General features: G+C 40.5%; 1 protein-coding gene across 2 annotated transcripts in view; it reads right to left on the reverse strand.

Moving 5' to 3' along the window:
* apeh (acylaminoacyl-peptide hydrolase) overlaps positions 1 to 20,758 on the reverse strand; it is a 149,292-nt gene that overhangs the window by 57,850 nt on the left and 70,684 nt on the right. The window contains exon 20 of one of the 2 annotated variants that reach the window (XM_048606207.1): positions 813 to 1,406. The exons of the other annotated variant lie outside the window; for it this stretch is intronic. Coding sequence (XP_048462164.1) covers positions 1,394 to 1,406 — 13 coding nt within the window. The 3' untranslated portion in view covers positions 813 to 1,393. Of the gene's footprint in view, positions 1 to 812; positions 1,407 to 20,758 lie in introns of those variants that run through there. 2 annotated transcript variants of the gene reach the window in all.

Raw genomic sequence — 20,758 nt, forward strand, 5'->3', positions numbered from 1 at the left:
TGATGCTGCTTGGCCTGCTGTGTTCATCCAGCTCTACACCTTGTTATCTCTATAGTAAATTCTTTCTGGGTTTCTATGTTTTGCTCCAGCACAGTTTATTTCAACAGTGGAACTGAATCAGCCACAATTCTTACTTCTCGTCATGATTGATGACACCTAATGGAAGGAGCTTGTTTAGGCTTTGGTTGATGAGCTTGGTTGAGATGCCACCATGATAGTTGAATGCACTCTGAGCTTATATGAAAAATGATATAATGCAGGGCCATTTATATCCACAAAATCGTATTCCAGTATGAACCCATGACCTACTGTAAATGAAATTGGAATCCTTAAGACTTGTTTGGCTATCAGTACCTTTTGTTAAGAAAATTGAACCCAGCTGTTTTGACTCCTTCCCTTCTCTTAACCCACCAAGTCAAATGTTTGCTTATGATCACCCATGCTGCTAGCTGCGAAATTGTATCTTTCTCCCAGTTCATTCCCTATTTTGCCTTATTCCTTCTCCCAACTCATCATATGTCAATCCTATCTCCTGTGAAATTTACTCACCGTATTGATGATATTGTTAACAGTCCCTTCTGTTCAAGTGCTATCTTTGCCCTCATTATCACAGAATTATTATAGCACAGAGAAGCCGTTCAGTCCACCATGTCTGTGGTGGTTCTTCAAATTGAGCAATTCATATCATGGTCATTCCTCTGTCTTTACCCCTTGCCTTGCACATTCTTCATATAATAATCCAATTACTTTTTGAATAACTCAATTGAACTTAACTCCACCACATTTACTCAGGCAGCACATTCCAGACAATAGAATTAGAATTAGCTTTATTGTCACATGTACTCAAAAGCATACAGTGAAAATCACCACTTACGGCGCCATTTTATGTACAAAAGGTACCTAGGTACAGATTTTTATGAACAAATTCTTCGGGGGAAGAAAAATGTAGTAAAATAAAGGGAAAAAAATACCAGCATTATAGATCCTAGAAATAAAATAGAAAAATAAAGAAATAAAATGGTCAGAATAACAGTCCTTCCAACGCAGTCCACACCAGCACCTAGCCTCCAGTCTGCGCTAGGCTTCATCTCAAGGCTCTCAAGGGCCAAGAGATTTTAACCCTCGTTGAAAAAGGATTGTCCTCCTGTCTCCATTGCTTCTTTTGCCAAATACCTCTAATCTGTGCCCTCTTGTTGTTGGTCTTTTGAAAATAGGTACAGATTTTTTTCTTTTTTTAACGCTGTCCAGATTTCTCATGATTTTGAACACTTCAATCAAATCTTCTCTCAACCTTCTCTTCTCCCAGTGCCAACTTCTCCAACCCATCAATGTAACTGAAGTTCCTGCACTCTTTCTGAAGTCTTCATGTCTTTCTGAAGCCTTCATGTCTTTCTTAAGGTGTAGCACTGAGAACGAGATGCAATATATCAACTGAAACCAAACCTGTGGTTTATGAAAGTTTAACATCACCGCCTTACTGTTGTATTCCATGCTCCATAAATAAAGCCTAGGATGCTATGTGCTTTATCAATCATTCAGTCTTATCCTGACACCTTCATTGAATTATGCACATATGTACCCAGGTCCCTCTGCTTTTGCAGCAACTTTACAATCACACCCTTTGTTTTGTATTGTAACGGTGTTCTTTCTTCCAAAACTAATCACCTCACACTGCTTTGCATTAACCTTCATCTGCCATTTATCCAATAACTCCACAAACTTGTCAATGTTCTTTTGAAATTCTACACTACCTTCTTCACAAGTCACAATAGTTTTGTATTTGCACAAATTGTGCCCTGACATCAAGGTCTCTGTCATTAATATGTAACAGGGGAAGTAAGGGTCCCAACACTGACTACTAAAGAAACATCACTACAAATCTTTCTCCAGCCCAAAGAAGATCCATTAGCCATTACTGTCTACTTCATAGAATCCCTACAGAGTAGAAAGAGGTCATTCGGCCCAATCATTCTGCACTGACCTTCCAAAGAGAATCCCAACCAGATCCAGTATCCTATCCCATCCTCATAATCCTGCATTTTCCATGGCTAATCCACCTTGCCAGCACATACCTGGACAATACAGACAATTTAGCATGGCCAATCCACCTAACCTGCACATCTTTGTACTGTGTGATGAAACTCATGCAGACATGGGGAGAATGTACAAACTCCATACAGACAGTGGTGGCACGGTGGCACAGTGGTTAGCACTGCTGCCTCACAGTGCCAGGGCTTGATTCCACCCTTGGGCGACTGTGTGTGTGGAGTTTGCACGTTCTCCCTATGTCTGCGTGGGTTTCCTCCGGGTGCTCCAGTTTCCTCCCACAGTCCAAAGATGTGCAGGCTAAGTGGATTGGTCATACTAAATTGCCCCCTGTGTTCAGGGATGTATAGATTAGGTGGGTTATAGGTGGATGGGTCTGGGTGGGATGCTCTGAGGGTTGGTGTGGACTTGTTGGGCCGAAGGGCTGTTTCCACACTGTAGGGATACTACGATTCTACGACAGTTATCTGAGGCTGGAATAGAACCCGGGTCCCTGACACTGTGAAACAGCAGTGCTAACCACTGAGGCACCGTGCCTGCCATCCTCCCCACCCTGTGCTGCCTGTCATTCCGCCAATTCTATAACCATGTTGCTACAGATCCTTTTATAACATTGCTCAAAGATTAATTGTGTTGGACTGTATGAAACACCTTTTGGAAGTTCATACACACCATTTCAACCATATTACCTTCAACACTTTCCTTAGCAAATTCAGGCTGGCTTTCCTTGATTCACTCACACATTTATTGATTTTCATCTCAAATTCTCATTCCTGGAAGTTTCCCCACCACTGAGGTTACACTGACTTGTCTTTGCTGGATTTTATTTCTATCCCTTTTTGAACAATGATGCAACATTTGCAATTCTGAAGTCCTCTGGTATCACCCTTGAGGTTAAGGCAGACAGAAAGTTTATGGTTAGTGCCTTCGCAATTTTTGTTTTCACTTCCCTCATCAAACAAATGCAAGAATGCCAAATTTCAAAGGGAGCAACAACTTATACTGCATGAGAAAAAGATGCTGAAGGTTAGCAAGTTAATTCTGATTGGGAGAGTCATGAAGAATGGCAGAGAACTATAGTCCCCGCATGACTGTTTAATTCAAGAAAGTACAATGACTAGAAATGGTCCTTTTCCTTGCAGAGGATAGGTTCCTGTATCTGAATGCATTTAATTTCTAGCAAACATAAGTACGTTGCAAACATGACCGATAATGATAAAGTTTTTGCTCGTATAATTCTTATTCTAGAAGTACTTGCTAAATAATACCGAGTCTGCTATGAATTACACTACAAACTATTTAGGATTATAATCATGTTAACATTATCATTGCTCATTTTATTTCTTCTTGCATGGGACTAGGGCATCATTGTTAAGGCTAATATTTATTGCCTATCCCAAAATATCTATAGGACAGTTAAGAGTCAATCACATTGCTGTGGTTTTGGAGTCACATGTAGGCCAGACCAGGTAAGGACAGCAGATTTCCCTCCATGTAGGATATTAATGAACCAGATATGTTTTTACAGCAACTGAAGATGGTCGCCATTAGGCTAGCTTTTTTTAATTCCAGTTTTTCATTAAATTCAAACTTCACCTTTTGCAGTAGTGGGTTTGAATCAATATCATCAGATCATTAAATTAGAGTTCCAGATTACTATTCTAGCAACTTTACCACTACACCTCCCCTTTATTGATTAAACAAAAGAATGCAGTTAGGGACTCATGTGTATATTGTACATTGCAAAGCTGCAATCAATCAGAATTGATTTGTTAACAAATCAGCACTCTTTTATCATGTGGTATAAATAGCTTCTCCTTTTTAAATTGGCCCAAAATAAAAAGTCAGACAGCAACAGACTACTTTTTATGTTAGTTACTTGTCTCTTCTCATAATCTCACTTGTATTTTCACGGAGCCTACAAACTTTCTATATTCAGCTTGGGTCTCTTCAAAATATATAGTCAGAAGGCCCCTCATCATAAGAACCTAGCCTGGCTACTTTCCTTCCAAACTATAGCACCATCTCCAATGTCACTTTCCTCTCCATAGCCTTGAGTGTGCTGTTGTCTCTGAGTGCCATTTCCGTCTTTTCTGCAACTCCATGTTTCAATTCTTCCAAACAAAATTTCACTCCTGCTGTCGTATTGAAGTAGCTCTTGTTAAGGTAAAACCGGCATTCTACAGGACTGTGACAAGAGTAAATGATCCCTTCTAATTCTTTTCAACATGACTGCTGTCTTTAACATGGTTAATCCTCCTTCAAAGCCTCTTCTCATTTGTCAAACTTGACAAGACTATCTTAATTCCATTCTTACCCATCCAGTCATAGTCAGAAAATCATGCAGTATGGTTTCTTTTCTCACTTCTGCACCAGTGGCTCTAAACTCTCTTTGATCCCTCTTACGCGCTTCCAAAATCATCCAAAAATATACCTTCAGGTTACATGTATATGTTGATATCTTCTAGATTCACTTCATCAGCTCCACTATCTACTCCTCCCTTGTCCATGAATTGTCATACCACTTGTTTGATATCCAGTATTAGGTGAGCAGAAATTTCTTCCAATTAAATTTTTTTTTTTATTTACAGGATGAGGGTGTCACTGGCTAGGGCAGCATTTATTGCTCATCCCTAGCTGCCTAGGGGGCAGTTAAGAGCCAGCCACATCATTGTGGGGCTAGACTCACATGCAGGCTAGACCAGATAAGTATGGCTGTTTCTTTCCCTAAAGGGCATTAGCAAACCAGATAGGTTTTCTGACAATCATTTCATGGTCATCATTAGACTTAATTCCAGAATTTTATTGAATTCAAATTCCACCATCTGCCCTGATGGGATTCAAACCCGAGTCCACAGAGCATCACCTGGGTCTCTGGACTAACAGTCCAGTGACAATACCACTAGGCCATCACCATCCCATCATAAATTCTGTTCCTATGACAATGAATCTATTCCCACATGAGTGGCTGTCAAGGCTGTATTAGACTGTTCACTATCTTTGGTATACTATTTAACTTTAAGGTGAACCTCTAATCACTTATCTACTCAAGATTGTTATGGAGGTTGGCATAGGCATTCTTTTTCTCAAGACATACTTATTCCAACACTTTGCAACTCAGCCTCCCATTTTCCATTTTTACAAACTTAAATCCATCCACGTCCTAACACACATCAAGTCCCATTAATCAACATCCCAGTGCATGTTGACTTACATTGACTCCCCATTTGGGAACACCTTGATTTTAAAATTCTCAACCTTGTTTTCAAATCCACCCATAGTCTCATCCTTCTCTATTTCTGTTCCTTCCTGCAGGTCAACTCTCCTCTGAGATCTCTGCATTACTACAAATCTGGCCTCACCCATTATTTTAATCACTCCAACGTCGCCAGCTTCATTTGCAACTGATTGGACCTTCAGATCTGGAGCTCCCCCCTTAACATTCTTGCCTCTCTATCTTTTCAGAGCCATATAAGTCTCCAGTATAGAAAAAGGCCCTCCCAAATGAATCCATGTCAGTCAAAAACAAATACTCCCCCAACCGCATCCCAAAACCAGCCCAGCTTGTCCCTGCCTCCCTAACCTGTCCTTCCTCCCACCTATCCCCTCCTCCCACTTCAAGTCCCACCCCATCTCCTACCTTCTAGCCTCATCCCGCCCCCTTGACCCGTCCGTCCTCCCTGGACTGACCTATCCCCTCCCTAACTCCCCACCTACACTCACCTCTACTGGCTCCATCCCCGCCTCTTTGACCTGTCTGTCTCCTCTCCACCTATCTTCTCCTCTATCCATCTTCTATCCGCCTCCCCCTCTCTCCCTATTTATTTCAGAATCCCCTTCCCCTCCCCCATTTCTGAAGAAGGGTCGAGGCCTGAAACATCAGCCTTCCTGCTCCTCTAATGCTGTTTGGCCTGTTGTGTTCGTCCAGCTCTACACCTTGTTATCTCAGATTCTCCAGCATCTGCAGTTCCTACTATCTCTGAACTATACTTATCCCATTTTTCAGTACTTGGCCCATAGCCTTGTGTAGTGACATCGCATGTGCACATCTAAATATTTCTTAAATGATCTGAAGGTTTCTGCCTCAACCACTCTTGTAGGGAGTGGGTTCCAAATTGGCACCACCCTCTGGGTGAAAAGGCTTTTCCTCACTTCTCCTCGAAACCTTCTTCCCCTTCCCTTAAATCTATGCCCCTGGTCATTGAATCTTCCATCAAGGGGAAAAGTCTCTACCCTGTGTACCCTAACTATGACCCTCATAATTTTAAACTTCTCAATCAATTCTCCTATCAATCTCCTCTGCTCTATGGAAAATAACCCCAGTCTAACCAATCTCTCTTCATAACTAAAAATCTCCAGAGCAGGCAACATATGGGGAAATCTCCTCTGCACTGCTATCACATCCCTTCTGTTGTGTGGATTCTAGACTATACACAATACTCTAGCTGTGGCCTAATCTGTATTATACAGTTCTGGCATCACCTCCCTGCTCTTAATCTCTGTGCCTCGGCTAATAAAGGCAAATGTATCATATGCCTTCATAACCACTTTATCCAACTGTGCCGATACCTTATGGGACACGTTTACATGCACACTAAGATCCTTCTAATCCTTGGTGCTTTCCAGGGTCCTACTGTTCATCATGTATTCCCTTGCCTTGTTTATCTGCCTAAATGCAACACCTCACTTATCTGGATTGAATTCTATTTGCCTCTGATCAGCCCGTCTATATCCTCGTATAATCTAAGGCTATCCTCCACAGTATTTACCACCCCACCAATTTTTCTTCTCATGGAAACATAGGAAATGGATTAGACCATTTAGCTCCTTGAAATTCTGTCATTGTTGTATGAGAATGACTTGTGAACCAAACCCATATATCTGTCTTTGACCCATGTCAATATTCCAACTGTGCTATTTGTGGAAATTCCACATTGATTTGTATGAAGAAGTGGTTTCTAAATTTAATTCTCAAAGGTATGGCTCTTTATTATGCCCGAGTCCTCGACTCTCAAGTTACAGAAATAATTTCTCCTCCTCTCCACTATCTATCCCCCTTAATATCTGCAATTTTTCAATGAACTCACTTTATCTTCTAAACTCCAAGATATAGAACCCTGGTTTGTTCATTTATCCTTATAGCCGAGCCCATTGAGTCCAGGTATCAATTGGAAAATTTACACTAAAGTTCCTGCAAAATCAACACTTTTGGACTTTAGATTTAGCTGTCATCTAACCAGGGTTTTGAATAAAAGAAGCATGATTTCCACACCTTTAGGTTATAGAATCCCTAAAGTGTGGAAACAGGCCCTTCGGCCCAACAAGTCCACACTGACCATTGGAGCATCCCACCCAGACCCATCCCCTTATAACCCACCTAAGGTACACATCCCTGAACACTATGGGCAAGTTAGCCTAGCCAATCCACCTAACCTGCACATCTTTGGACTGTGGGAGGAAACCAGAGTACCCGAAGGAAACCCACGCAGACACAGGGAGAATGAAGTTATAGTCCTCTTTTAAAAAAAAGGCCAGCATTTCGTTAGGGTATTGACTATTTTCTGACCCCGTTTATGGGATTTTAAAATAATCTATGAACCTAGACCTGCAAATCTGTTGGGATTTTAATTGTTTCCATCTTTTCACCATTTAGACAGAACCTGCAAATGATGTCACAGGAAAATGAGGAGAAGCAATATATAATAAAGGATACATTTCTAAAAAGGAAACAAGAGTCGAGGGAACTGGTGCAATATATGCTCTAAATTATTACAAAGCGGGAGAAAGGTAGAAGAAGGTTGGCTTGAAGGTAGAAGACAGGGAGATGGTGGAGGGTTGTTTTATGGACTAGAGACCTGTGACCAGCGGTGTGCCACAAGGATTGGTACTGGTTCCACTGCTTTTTTTTTATCATTAATATTAATGATTTGTATGTGAATATAGGAGGAACGGTTAGTAAGTTTGCAGAGGACACCAACATTGGTGCTGTTGTGGGTAGTGAATGTTATCTTAGAGTACAACTTGACCATGATCAGATGGGCTAATAGGCTAAGGAGTGGCAAATGGGGTTTAATTTAGATAAATGTGAGGTGCTGTGTTTTGGAAAGGCAAGTCAAGGCAGGAACTATACACTGAATGGTAAGGTCCTGTGAGATCTTGGAGTGCAGGTTCATAGTTCTTTAAAAGTGGAGTCACAGGTAGACAGGGTAGTGAAGAAGGCATTTGGTACTTTTGTCTTTATTGGTCAGTGCATTGAGTATAGCAGTTGGGATGTCATGATGCAGCTGGACAGGACATTGGTTAGGCCACTTTTGGAATACTGTGTTTAATCCTGGTCTCACTGCTATAGGAAAGATGTTGTTCAACTTGAAAGAGTTCAGAAAATATTTACAAGGATGTTGCCAGGGTCCAAGGGTTTGAGCTATAGGGAGAAGCTGAATAGGCTGGGGGTATTTTCCCTGGAGCATCGGAAGGTGAGGGGTGAGGTTACAGAGGGGCATGGATAGGGTGAATAACTAAGGTCTTTTCCCCAGGGTGGGGGGAGTCCAAAATTAGAGGGCATTGATTTAAGGTGAGAGGGAAAACATTTAAAAAGGATCAAAGGGGCAACCTTTTCATGCAGAGAGTGGTGCGTGTATGGAATGAGCTGCTAGCAGAAGTGGTGGAAGCTGGTACAATTGCAACATTTAAAAGGCATCTGGATGGGTATATGAATAGGAAGGGTTTAAGAGAGATATGGGCCAAATGCTGGCAAATGAGACTAAATTAATTTAGTATATCCGGTCGACATGGACAAGTTGGACTGAAGGGTCTGTTTCTATGCTGTACAGCTCTATGACTGCTAAAGAAAGTGGTCAATAAGATATATTAGATCCTGGGCTTTATAGAACAAAGAACAAAGAACAAAGAAAATTACAGCACAGGAACAGGCCCTTCAGCCCTCCAAGCCTGCGCCAATCCAGATCCTCTATCTAAACCTGTTGACTATTTTCTAAGGATCTGTATCCCTCTGCTCTCTGCCAATTCATGTATCTGTCTAGATAAATCTTAAATGATGCTTTCGTGCCCGCCTCTACCACCTCCGCTGGCAACGCGTTCCAGGCACCCATCACCCTCTGCGTAAAGAACTTTCCACGCATATATCCCTTAAACTTTTCCCCTCTCACCTTGAAATCGTGACCCCTAGTAATGGAGTCCCCCACTCTGGGAGAAAGCTTCTTGCTATCCACCCTGCCTATACCTCTCATGATTTTGTAGACCTCAATCAGGTCCCCCCTCAACCTCCGTCTTTCTAATGTAAATAATCCTAATCTACTCAACCTCTCTTCATAGCTAGCGCCCTCCATACCAGACAACATCCTGGTGAACCTCCTCTGCACCCTCTCCAAAGCATCCACATCCTTTTGGTAATGTGGCGACCAGAACTGTACGCAGTATTCCAAATGTGGTTGAACCAAAGTCCTACACAACTGTAACATGACCTGCCAACTCTTGTACTCAATACCCCGTCCGATGAATGAAAGCATGCCGTATGCCTTCTTGACCACTCTATTGACTTGCGTTGCCACCTTCAGGGTACAAAGGACCTGAACACCCAGATCTCTCTGTGCATCAATTTTCCCCAGGGCTTTTCCATTTACCACATAGTTCGCTCTTGAATTGGATCTTCCAAAATGCATCACCTTGCATTTGCCTGAATTGAACTCCATCTGCCATTTCTCCGCCCAACTCTCCAATCTATCTATATTCTGCTGCATTCTCCGACAGTCCCCTTCACTATCTGCTACTCCACCAATCTTAGTGTCATCTGCAAACTTGCTAATCAGACCATCTATACCTTCCTCCAGATCATTTATGTGTATCACAAACACAGTGGTCCCAACACGGATCCCTGTGGAACACCACTGGTCACAGTTCTCCATTTTGAGAAACTCCTTTCCGCTACAACCCTCTGTCTCCTGTTGCCCAGCCAGTTCTCTATCCATCTAGCTAGTACACCCTGGACCCCATGCGACTTCACTTTCTCCATCAGCCTACCATGGGGAACCTTATCAAACACCTTGCTGAAGTCCATGTATATGACATCTACAGCCCTTCCCTCATCTATCAACTTTGTCACTTCCTCAAAGAATTCTATCAAGTTGGTAAGACATGACCTTCCCTGCACAAAACCATGCTGCCTATCACTAATAAGCCCATTTTCTTCCAAATGTAAATAGATCCTATCCCTCAGTATCTTCTCCAGCAGCTTCCCCACCACTGACGTCAGGCTCACTGGTCTATAATTATCTGGACTATAAATAGAAACATAGAGTACAAAAGTGAGGAAGTTATGGTAAAGCACTGGTTTGGTCTTAACTGGAGTATTGTCTCCCCTTTCAAGCAGAATACTTTAGGAAAGAATATGAAGAACGTTAAGGGACTGGAGAAAAGATTAATGAGAATGGATCCAGATAGGAGAGACTTTAGTTACATGGACAAATTGGCAAAGCTGGGGCTATTCTCTTCACAGAAGAGAGGGTTGAGTGGAGATTTAATAAGTGTGTTCAAAATCACGAAGAGTCTGTACAGAGTATCTTTGGAGACACTATTCCCATTTGCGGAAGCATTAAGTACTTGTGGATAGTGATTTCAAGGTGATTAGCAAAAGAACCAGCAGGAAGAAGAGGAAAAATACTGTTTTATGCAGTGTGTGGTTAGGTTTGGAGGTGTACTGTCTCACAATGTGCTGAGGGTAGAATCAATTGTGGCTTTTAAACTGGAATTGGATAAACACCTGACATGAGAGAAAAAAGATACAGGGATGTTGGGAAAAGAAAATGGAATTAGCTGAGTAGGTTTTGGAGAGCAGGCTTAGTTTACGATGGACGAAATGGCCTCCTCCTGCATTGTTACCCTTCTATGATTCTATGAATTCCAAGACCTTCAATGGACTTTTTGAAAATGCCTTTTGGAAGTCCATATAATAATATCCATAGATATTCAGTCAGCTCAGTTGGCTTAGTGATTAGCATGTGGTACAGAATAAAGTCAACAGTGCAGGTTCAATCGTTATACCAGGTGTTGTAGTTCATGGAGTCCTGCCTTCCAACCTCATCCCAATTGTTTCTCTTCAATGCAGAGATATGCCCATGGTCCTTTGTGGATTATGCTCCACAACATACCATTGGTTTTCTGATCAAACATTTATGTGGCTTGCTGTCAATGTTCTTATGGAGCACCTTGGAACGTTTTACTAATAATGCTACATAAATGGACACAAGAGACAATTAACTCCCTTCCAATGGCTCTTCCTATAAGGGAGTACCTGTGCTCTACTTATCTTCTCAGTAGACTCCAAATCTACAGATACTTGCCTAAATCCTATCGAGTCCAGCTAAAAGAAACTGCAATTACTTGGCTTTTAAATTACATTTGGAGCGAAAGTGCAAACTGATAATCTTGTTACTGTCATTAATACAGAAAGTGCAACCGAAATATTCAGTCATTGTTTTTGCAAGACAAGTACGTAGCTTCCTTTCTCACTAACATGAAGGGGAATGAAGGGGATTATCTCTATTTTTAGGAATTTACTGAATGTTGTCATTAACAAGCGGCTGTTGAGCTCACATCAAAAAAAAATCTGAGTACAACCTTGAGGCCTGAGTACCAAGCTGTTCATAAATTAATGACTGGCAGTATCTCTCCAGTCAGTAAAGAGAATGAATTACACCCAGAAAGACAACCTGAAAATTCACCAAGCAAACTCACTGCTCTCAGGGGAGTTTCTTTGTGTTTGATAAGCAAATTTATTAGACCCTTAAGGCATCTATACATTCAAAAAATACGTTTGAATTTCATCAGTCAAAGTCCTGCATCTGAATGGAGTTTACCTTACTCAAGGAGTTACAAGCTGAAAAATTGCAGCTCTTCTGCAATTCAGGAGTAATTTGGGAATTCTATAAGCTACCAAGGAAGCTAAAAAGAAACCGCAGGTACTCATAATTCTCCTGATTTGAGTCTATAATATTCCTGTCACAGAGACGTCTAGCTAATGAGAAGTAAGAAGAATTAGTTCCCTACCTCAGCGATGAACTACATCAGGGAGGTAATTTTACACTCATTGCAGAAGCTCCAATCTCGGTCCACCAGGGACAGTCTCTTCCACCACAGGCACACAGTCTCACTATCTGGTCATTGTTTTCACTCAAGATTGCTCTCTATTCTTCCACACACCACCACCTTTCCATAACACACCCAACTCTTGCCCCCAGGTGCTACTGTCTCCCTTGTAGGAATACTGGGTTGTCTCAATAGCACCATCCTAAATATAGCACCAAAAGTGCCTTTACGTGAGAAACCATAATATAATTTTGATTTAAAGCTTATTTATAAAGCTGTCATTTTAAATCAGAATTTCTGTGTGTCAAGTAGACATTTTCTGTCATGCAATACCCACCACTTACACAAGGCGTCAATCATATTGATGGGCAGCTCATTCTTTTACCATAACTCTCAGACGTAGGAGCAGGAGGCCATTCAGTCCACTGAATCTGCTCTGCCATTCAACGAGTTCACGGCTGATCTGATCATTCTCAACTCCAGTTACCTGCCTTTTCCTCATATGCCTTGATTCTCAGCTGATTAAATGTCTTTCTCAGCTTTGAATACACATAACAACTCAGCTTCCGTGTGATAAAGGATTCCAAGAATTCAGTATACTTCAAAAAAAATCCTTCTCAGCTCTGTCCTAATTGGGTGACCTCTTACTCCGAAATAATGCCCTCTGGTTCTAGACTCTCCCCTGCCTGGACTGCCTCCAATGCTAGTATCTACTTCCTTAGAAACGTCGACAATATTCCAGACGTGACTTTGAGCAAGACATTGTTATTTTTATGCTCCATTCCCTTTGAAATAAAGGCCAACATTCCATTTGACTTTTGTACTAACTGCTGAGCACATGCATATGTCAGCTTTTTTGTGATTTATGAACAAGGATACCCAAATCTCTGTGTTGCAGCTTTTTGCGGTCTTTCCCTAGTTAAATAATATTTAGCTCCTCTATTCCTCTTGCCAAAGTACGTAACAGCACAATTTCTCATATTGTATTCCATCTGCCAAGTTTTTGCTCATTCATTTACCCTGTCTATATTTCTCTGCAGACTCTCAGTGTCATCCTCACCACTTGCTTTCCCACCTATTTTTGGGTCATCTGAAAATTTGCCTCCCGGCTGGCATGGCATCTTCTTGGCCTGGCATGGCAGTCTCTCATCCTGGCATGGCCTCAGCGTGGATGTTTGGTCTCGAGGCAATTCCAGAGCAATTTCCCAGCCTCATGAAGCTCCACATGAAGCCTGGAGCAACGGCCCAGTGCCGACTAGAGGCTAGGTGCCATCGTGGTCTGAATTGGAAGACTATTGTTACGAACTGTTATTTCTGCAATGCTGGACTTCTTATTTCTCTAAGATCTTGTAACTGAAGAAGCTATGCCTAAGTACCTTTGTACCTGAGATGACGCTTTAAGATAAACTTTTCACTGTACTCATTTAAGTACATGTGACATTAAGGCTAATTCTAATTCACTGCCCTCAAAGTCATTATTACATATTGTCAATAATTATGCCCCTCCACTAGCTACGGGATGCCATCCAAACTTTGTCTTCTATTAGTTAGCCAGCCCTCAATCCATGCTATCTGCAACATCATGGGTTTTTATCATATTATGTCACTTTTTAAGTAGGACTGTTTGGTTTATTTACAGGGAGTTTGGAAAAATAAGGATTGTGCTGTAGCTAAACTGGACTATACCAGGCTGATTTAGAGTTCACAGAATAGCTATCCTAAAAGAGAGAATTTCAGATATGTGTTGGGACCTATAAATTAGTTATGCTATCTGTTCACTAGCCTGTTGGAAGCACAGTTTTTATAGAAGTGTAGAAGGTATCCTGGGGCCCAAAATGATCTTGGAACTGTATGGCAATTCAAAATGGATAGTGAAAGGGGACATCTAGTTTCCTGCTCCTGACCTCTCTCATACTTCATTGAATCATCCCTACAGTGTGGAAGCAGGCCATTCAGCCCATCTAGTCCACACTGACCCTCCAACGAGCACCCCACTCAGACCCACTCCCCTACCGTACCCTACCCTATCTCTGTAACCCCACATTTTCCCACGGCTAATCCACTTAGTCGGCACATTTTTGGACTGTTGGAAGAAACTGGAGGAAACCCAGGCAGACACGGGGAGAATGTGCAAACTCCACACAGACAGTCACCCAAGGATGGAATCAAACCCATATCCCTGATGCCATGAAGCAGCAGTGTAAAGCATCGTGCCACCCTGCACTGATAATTCCTGCTTTCCTATTATATGATACTAACTCTTCCTTCTGCCCTCCCTGTCTCATTTATATATATCTGCTTTCTCACAACAATCCCTGGGTTATCTTGACTTCGAGTTGAGGTTAGTTTTAGGCTACGTCACATTCGACAGTTTTGGTTAAAGCAAGATTTGCAATTCTATAAACCTCTTCTGTAAACTAAACTAACTTTAAGATTAAATACTCTTTTTCTTGTATTCAACTGGACAACAAACCATCAAGAGCCAATATCTAATGCAGATATATTTCTAACCAATTCCCTGGCTCCAGTCGCCCTCCTGTGGCAACTTCATGTTCCTACAAAACACATTTCACTTCACTGCCGAATGCTTAGAATGATAAAAGACATTTGGAATGTAAACAAACTATTACTGCATACTATTATTACTTTGCCTTAATTAAAACATAAAATTTCCTCACTGATCTGTGCATGGAATGTGGTTGTGATGGTGTTTTTTTTAAAAACAGTTTGACCAATTACAGCTCTGATTACATGAATGTAGCATTTCTTGTTGCACATGGACCAGATTGATATGTCTCCCCACTCTGTTCTTGCAGAGATTAGCATAGCCTACAGGTAGCAATTGACCTATTTCACAGAATCACACTGCACAGGAGGAAGTTTTTGCACCCATTGTTACTGCATGCATGCTGCTTCTCTGGAAGAACTCTTGTCCCATAACTTGCATGATTTTTGTTTGCACTTCACAATTTGCACAATGGTATCAATTCTGTTATCATGACAAATAGTCAATTCACAAAGATGGAAATATTAAATGATTGGATTGTACAGGCTAAAAACATCCTGACATTTACTTAATAACGAGGCATATGATAAAGCAACAATACTGTAATCAGCTTAGGGTGGGTGTAAACGATATTCATTAAAAAAAAATTATTCACGTTGATGACCAATCTATCTTCAACATGTTGGTTAGTTAAGAACGTTTGCAGTCCGAACAGTTGCTCCAGTTATATTGTGGGAACTGATCTTATGATACACGCCTTGAGGGCTTCTTTGCTGACGATCCCTTGTAGTTCAAAATTAAACACAGTCTCTTTTCTTATAAGTATTGTTTTACCTTTGTTACCTACACATTGCTTAGCCTAAGGTGAGATCTATACTTATCAAGGTTTATTGCTTTCAGAGAAATGATCGCCATTAAAAGCAGAGTTTTGGAATGCCCTCATTGCCTTAAGTCAATGGCCCGACATACACAGACTCGGCTGCTAAACCCTTCTACCGGTAGAAACGGGACCCAGTTGTGCCAGTCCTGGAGCAGGCACGCACTTGCAATACTCAAGACGACATATTTGAGATTAGGTCTGCAGCACAGATGTGGGATAGGGAAATTCTGCCTCACTCGTGACCCATCGCCCAACCTTCACCTGTATGCCACAGATCAGTCCAGATGGCATCCAGTAGAATTTCCAATTTGTTTCTATGAACTGTCTAGGAATGTAGTTTTAGACAATGACAGCAACATTCAAGGACAAGTTTCTTTTTCTAGAAAAGGAGCTCTCTATGTTGGTGCATGTATTTTTGTTTGCCGTCTACAAGAAAATATTTGAAGACTTGGCTTAGATACAGAGATCACATTAAAAGCTAAATTTGATGGAAAAGTCTTGTGATTATCTGACCTATGGCTTTGTGTTAGTTCCTACCTGTAGATAAAAATAGACAGACTGGTGGCTTACTGGATGAAAATCATCCTGATAGGCTTTGTCTCTTGTTGATCGCCTTGTTTCAGTTTGAGCGGACAAATTGGGAACTTGTAATGAATTGGAAACACAGTTGCTGGGCTCCAAGAAATACTTTGTCTTTATGTTTTTAAGTATCACAATTTAATCTGTGAGAGGAGAAGATCTGGTTGAGGTGCTCAAAATTAAAGGTAAATGGTGAATGAGGCAATAACAGAAGGTTTATGACAGCCAAACAAAATAGGATGCTAGTTGAATTACTTTTTGCACATACAATATCATTACCACATGGATGGATCAACCAGAAACAGTACTAAAAGCAGAATCTAGAACTCTTGTGACATGAATAAATAGCCTCAGAAGACAAATTTAAAAGGCTATAGGGAGATGGCACAGAACCAGCATGAAGGGGGCAGTTTTTTTTTCCCCCATAGTAATATACACATCCATACTTATTCAATTTCTTGAGTATGCTGAACATATATAGAATCCCTTGTTGGTTCCTCATCTGAGGAACACTCTTTATACAAACCCTTACTGAGACATGCCATAAATTGGCACTGATTTCTCATTAATCCCATACAAACTATGCCTTGAAAAATTAATAGCTTGACTATATCTGAAGAATTACAACGGTTACCGGTTTCTGCATCACTAAGTCCCTGTCATACTACTTTGAATTTATAACACTCCCAAGATCTGTTCCACGAAGTGACCTTATGTTCTTATTAAAAAAAAGATAAATGCACTGGTCCCTAAAAAGGGATATATTTATATTTCATGTGAACTTGAAAATGCCCTTCAGACCTGCATTCCTGATCAGATACAGAGTACATTCACACACTGGAAGAAACTCAAACACTTCCATTTATCTCATTAACATCAAATTTAATTTTGAGGTTTAAAAATATCAAAGTCATACTGTAGGAAATTTGTGTTACAACATGAATGCTTTCAATATTAAGATCTGTTGATTTAATGTCGGAGAGATTCAGAATCACAATTAACAATTTCAACACAAATCCAACTTTATTGCCAAAAGTAAAATATCAAAGCAAAGTAAAACATATAGTTACTCCCTAGATAGTCAGACTAGTGTCACTGCAAACTGAAAGGTTCTTTTCTGACTTGGGTCAATCCACTTTCAGCAGGAATCCTCCAGCTGGAGGTCTTGCTCCTGACATCTTTTTGAATCCTGAATTTGGGTGTTTGCTAAGTGCTCAGTCCTTCTGAACCACTCAACTGGAAATCATTACTGGAACAACCAAACCAAGCAATGTTCTGATATTTGTCAGCTCACATCTGCTGCAAATTTAAACAAATCTTCAAATCTTTGTTTATGACAATAGGTTTTGCGACATTGGATTAGTTTTTATTCACCCTCACAAAAATCTATGAGTCTAACACAAGAGGTGAAAAAATCATGACTACTATAACTCATCTACCAAGCTACAACCTATAAGTGTATTGCAAAGACATGTCAAGTTGTATAAAGAATCTTTCTGCAACAGGAGTTTGCAAACAGTCAATAGAGGTGTGGAAGCTCAAACTGCAGGGAGAAATAGCAGGTCAAAAGGAGAGACTCAGCATAATTGGCTATTTTGAGGAATGCTTGATCCCTCAACAATAACATACTATCATTTTAAGCTTTTGAACGATCTTAAAAAAAAAATGAACAACAGCTGATGGGCAGAACACCAAGAATGACTGGAAAACCACCCTTGGGGGATGTTTTGACCAGAGGATCAAATACAATCTATTGAAGAAATATCAAGCAATGTGAAAGTGCCAACACCACAGAACTAGTGAAGAACAAGGAATCTTCTCGCCATCTGAAAATCTGCCGTACTGTGAAATCTACTTGTACAAGAAAACACCAACATCCAACCACAGGATGCATTGTAGCTGCTGGGTCCGATTTTAAGTTGCTTCAGCAACAAGGAACTTGAGCACAGGCTCTAAATTATACGAGAAAAGAGGAGTGTTGGTATCTAAGCCAAATCGTTCTGGCAGAGGAGAAAGCACTGCACCATGCCTTTTACCTATGCTAAATGTAAACTTTAGTGCCCCATTTGAATGATGTTTTACTCTACACATAGCCTAAATATTATCCTGCTTGCAAATCAATGGGTAGCGTTTGCATTCTTAACAATCGGCAAACTGGGACATATGTTGCACTCGAAATGGAACCTTATCCTCTTCAAAGCTTTCACTCCAATTTCTATTCAAACTCACTTATAAAATCAAATGTAAAATTTTCTCTGAATCAGTCCAAGCAGCCAACAGAATAGATACTAATTGCTTCCTTCCCTTACATTGTGAAAGGATGTATTTAAAACTGAAAATCTACTTTTGTTAGTACAGCTGAAATTTGGTTCATCACAAATAAGCATTTTCACATAGTCACTACCTGAGTAAGGTTTTAGTTAAATCATTGTAAATGACCTTTTAAACAAAAAACACCCTGAAACATTTACTAGTTTCATTGTAAACTAATTTTTTTCAATATTTTAAAATACTTTTAATGTGTGTCCAAGTACTTTATTGCCTTAAAACATTGGCCTGGATTTTACAATGGTAATAATGGTAAAATTGTTAGCATTTGCTATCATGACTCCATTGAAATCGAGAGCAACTTTGGGACTTTGCACATGCATGGAATGACATGAAAATCCAGAAGCGATTTCAGTTACTATGCTCTTTCAGAGAGTGCATTTTTGATGGTTCCTTCATTACTATGAATAGGAAACTGACAAAATGGACAAAAATGTCACTGATCTGCTAGTCCAAATGTAAAAATCTTCAATTGCAGAATGATGATGCGTGGAGGGGAGAGAGAGAAAGACAGAGAGAGAGAGAGAGAGAGAGAGATAGAAAACAGAGACAGATAGAGAACGTTTGATTTCAAACATTGTCTTTCCCCACCATTTTAATGGAAATATTACCTCCTTAAATAATTAACTAGGGAACCTGAAACATGCATATAATGTCTCAGCAGAGTTAAGAGCTAAACTTTCCGGTTGACATCTATCCTGAAGTTGTTGAAAGCCAAGTTGGACACCATCTAATCATTATTTCTGAAGACCTTTTTAATCGCCCCAGGTTTGCAAACTTGTTAATTCCGTGTGTGTGAGAACCTTTGCCCCTGAATTTCTTCCTTATATTCCTAGAAAACATCTGCAGCCTCTTCCCGGAAATTATGCCTAGGAATCTTCTCCAAGCTCAACCTTCATCAGCCAAATTGTAGGCAGAGACGAGGAGAAAACTGCATAAATGGGAATGACAGGAGGAACTTGAATAAAATTTGAGGCCAATATTTTATGCAGTTATACATATGGCAAGACAGGTATAATGCTCATGAAAATAAACAGCTGATCAGGCAGACAGTGAGTCTCTTCCTGGTGGCAGTCCACACTTTAAGTGGATCATCAACCTGATATCACTGCACCCATGCACAGGTTGATCCTAGTGCTGGTACTGACAATAAGGGAGCCATTACTCTGTCACCATTTTAATTATGCCATCATCTTGTTCGAAAATCTAGTGTTAGACATTTGTTACGAAGTCCCTAGGCATTTCTTTAGCCAACTTAACAATTTCTCTGTGTCACATGAACACAGGAACAAAGTGGTCAAATTCAGCCAGTCAAGACTGCTCCACCATTTAAATCAGATAGCTGATCTTTCTCAATACCACTTGCTATCTTGAACACTCTCAATGATGGAGTATCCACAACCCTCTGCAGGGTGGGAAGGGGGTAAAAAGAGTTCCCATTCTTGCCATCAAACTCCCTGGATGTATTTCTTATTGTAGCATACAAATTACATCCCAATCCCATATTTTCTCTCAGGACTGTCTCAGGCTGCACATGTCAAATATGCCCTATGGAAAGCTCCAACAATGAATGCGTCAATGTCAGCACTGGAAACCTGGGTTAAAAACATCTTCCTGAGTCTGCTTAGATCCTGGTTGCCAGGATCAAACTATACTTCATATTTACCGTGCCATAAAGTACAGGTTGTTTCATTATTTAAAAAGGATGTCTCAACATTTAGTTGTATTTCACCCAAACTATTACTTATCTTTTCCATTCAGAGAGAAGGGAAAAGCTGTCATGCACTACCTGTGAATACTATGATTGTTAAGGTCTCTCCTGAATATTTTCATCTCTGGTATATGGCTGGGAAATACAAAAAGCTCACAAAAGGCTTTCTACAATGTATAGAAAATAGAAAAGATTTACCCCAAGCCCATGGCATACCATCACCAAGCTAAATTAAAACTAAAACATAATAACAAATCACAAACTTTATTTTGTGGCACTGGAATCAGTTATAGTTGTGAATTACACTTGCTTAACCAGCAGCTTAAATGGAAATGAAACAGAAGTTGCTAGAAAAGCTGAGCAGATCTGGCAGCGTCTGTGAAGAAAAACTGGTGTACTTGTGCCCGATTTACAGCATCTGAAGTTCTTTCGGTTTTTATTTGCTTAAATGGAAAAGACCAGCTGCAAACAGTAGCAAGTGATTTAAATTAAAAAAAATTCCTTGTAGATTTAAGTAATCGGGCTCAGTTGCATTAATTCTCACAAAGTCACATCAGCACAATTTTCCTAAAACTAGAGATAACAAGGTGTAGAGCTGGATGAACAC

This window comes from Rhincodon typus, chromosome 16 (assembly GCF_021869965.1).
Source record: "Rhincodon typus isolate 14 chromosome 16, sRhiTyp1.1, whole genome shotgun sequence".
Classification (NCBI taxonomy): Eukaryota; Metazoa; Chordata; class Chondrichthyes; order Orectolobiformes; family Rhincodontidae; genus Rhincodon; species Rhincodon typus.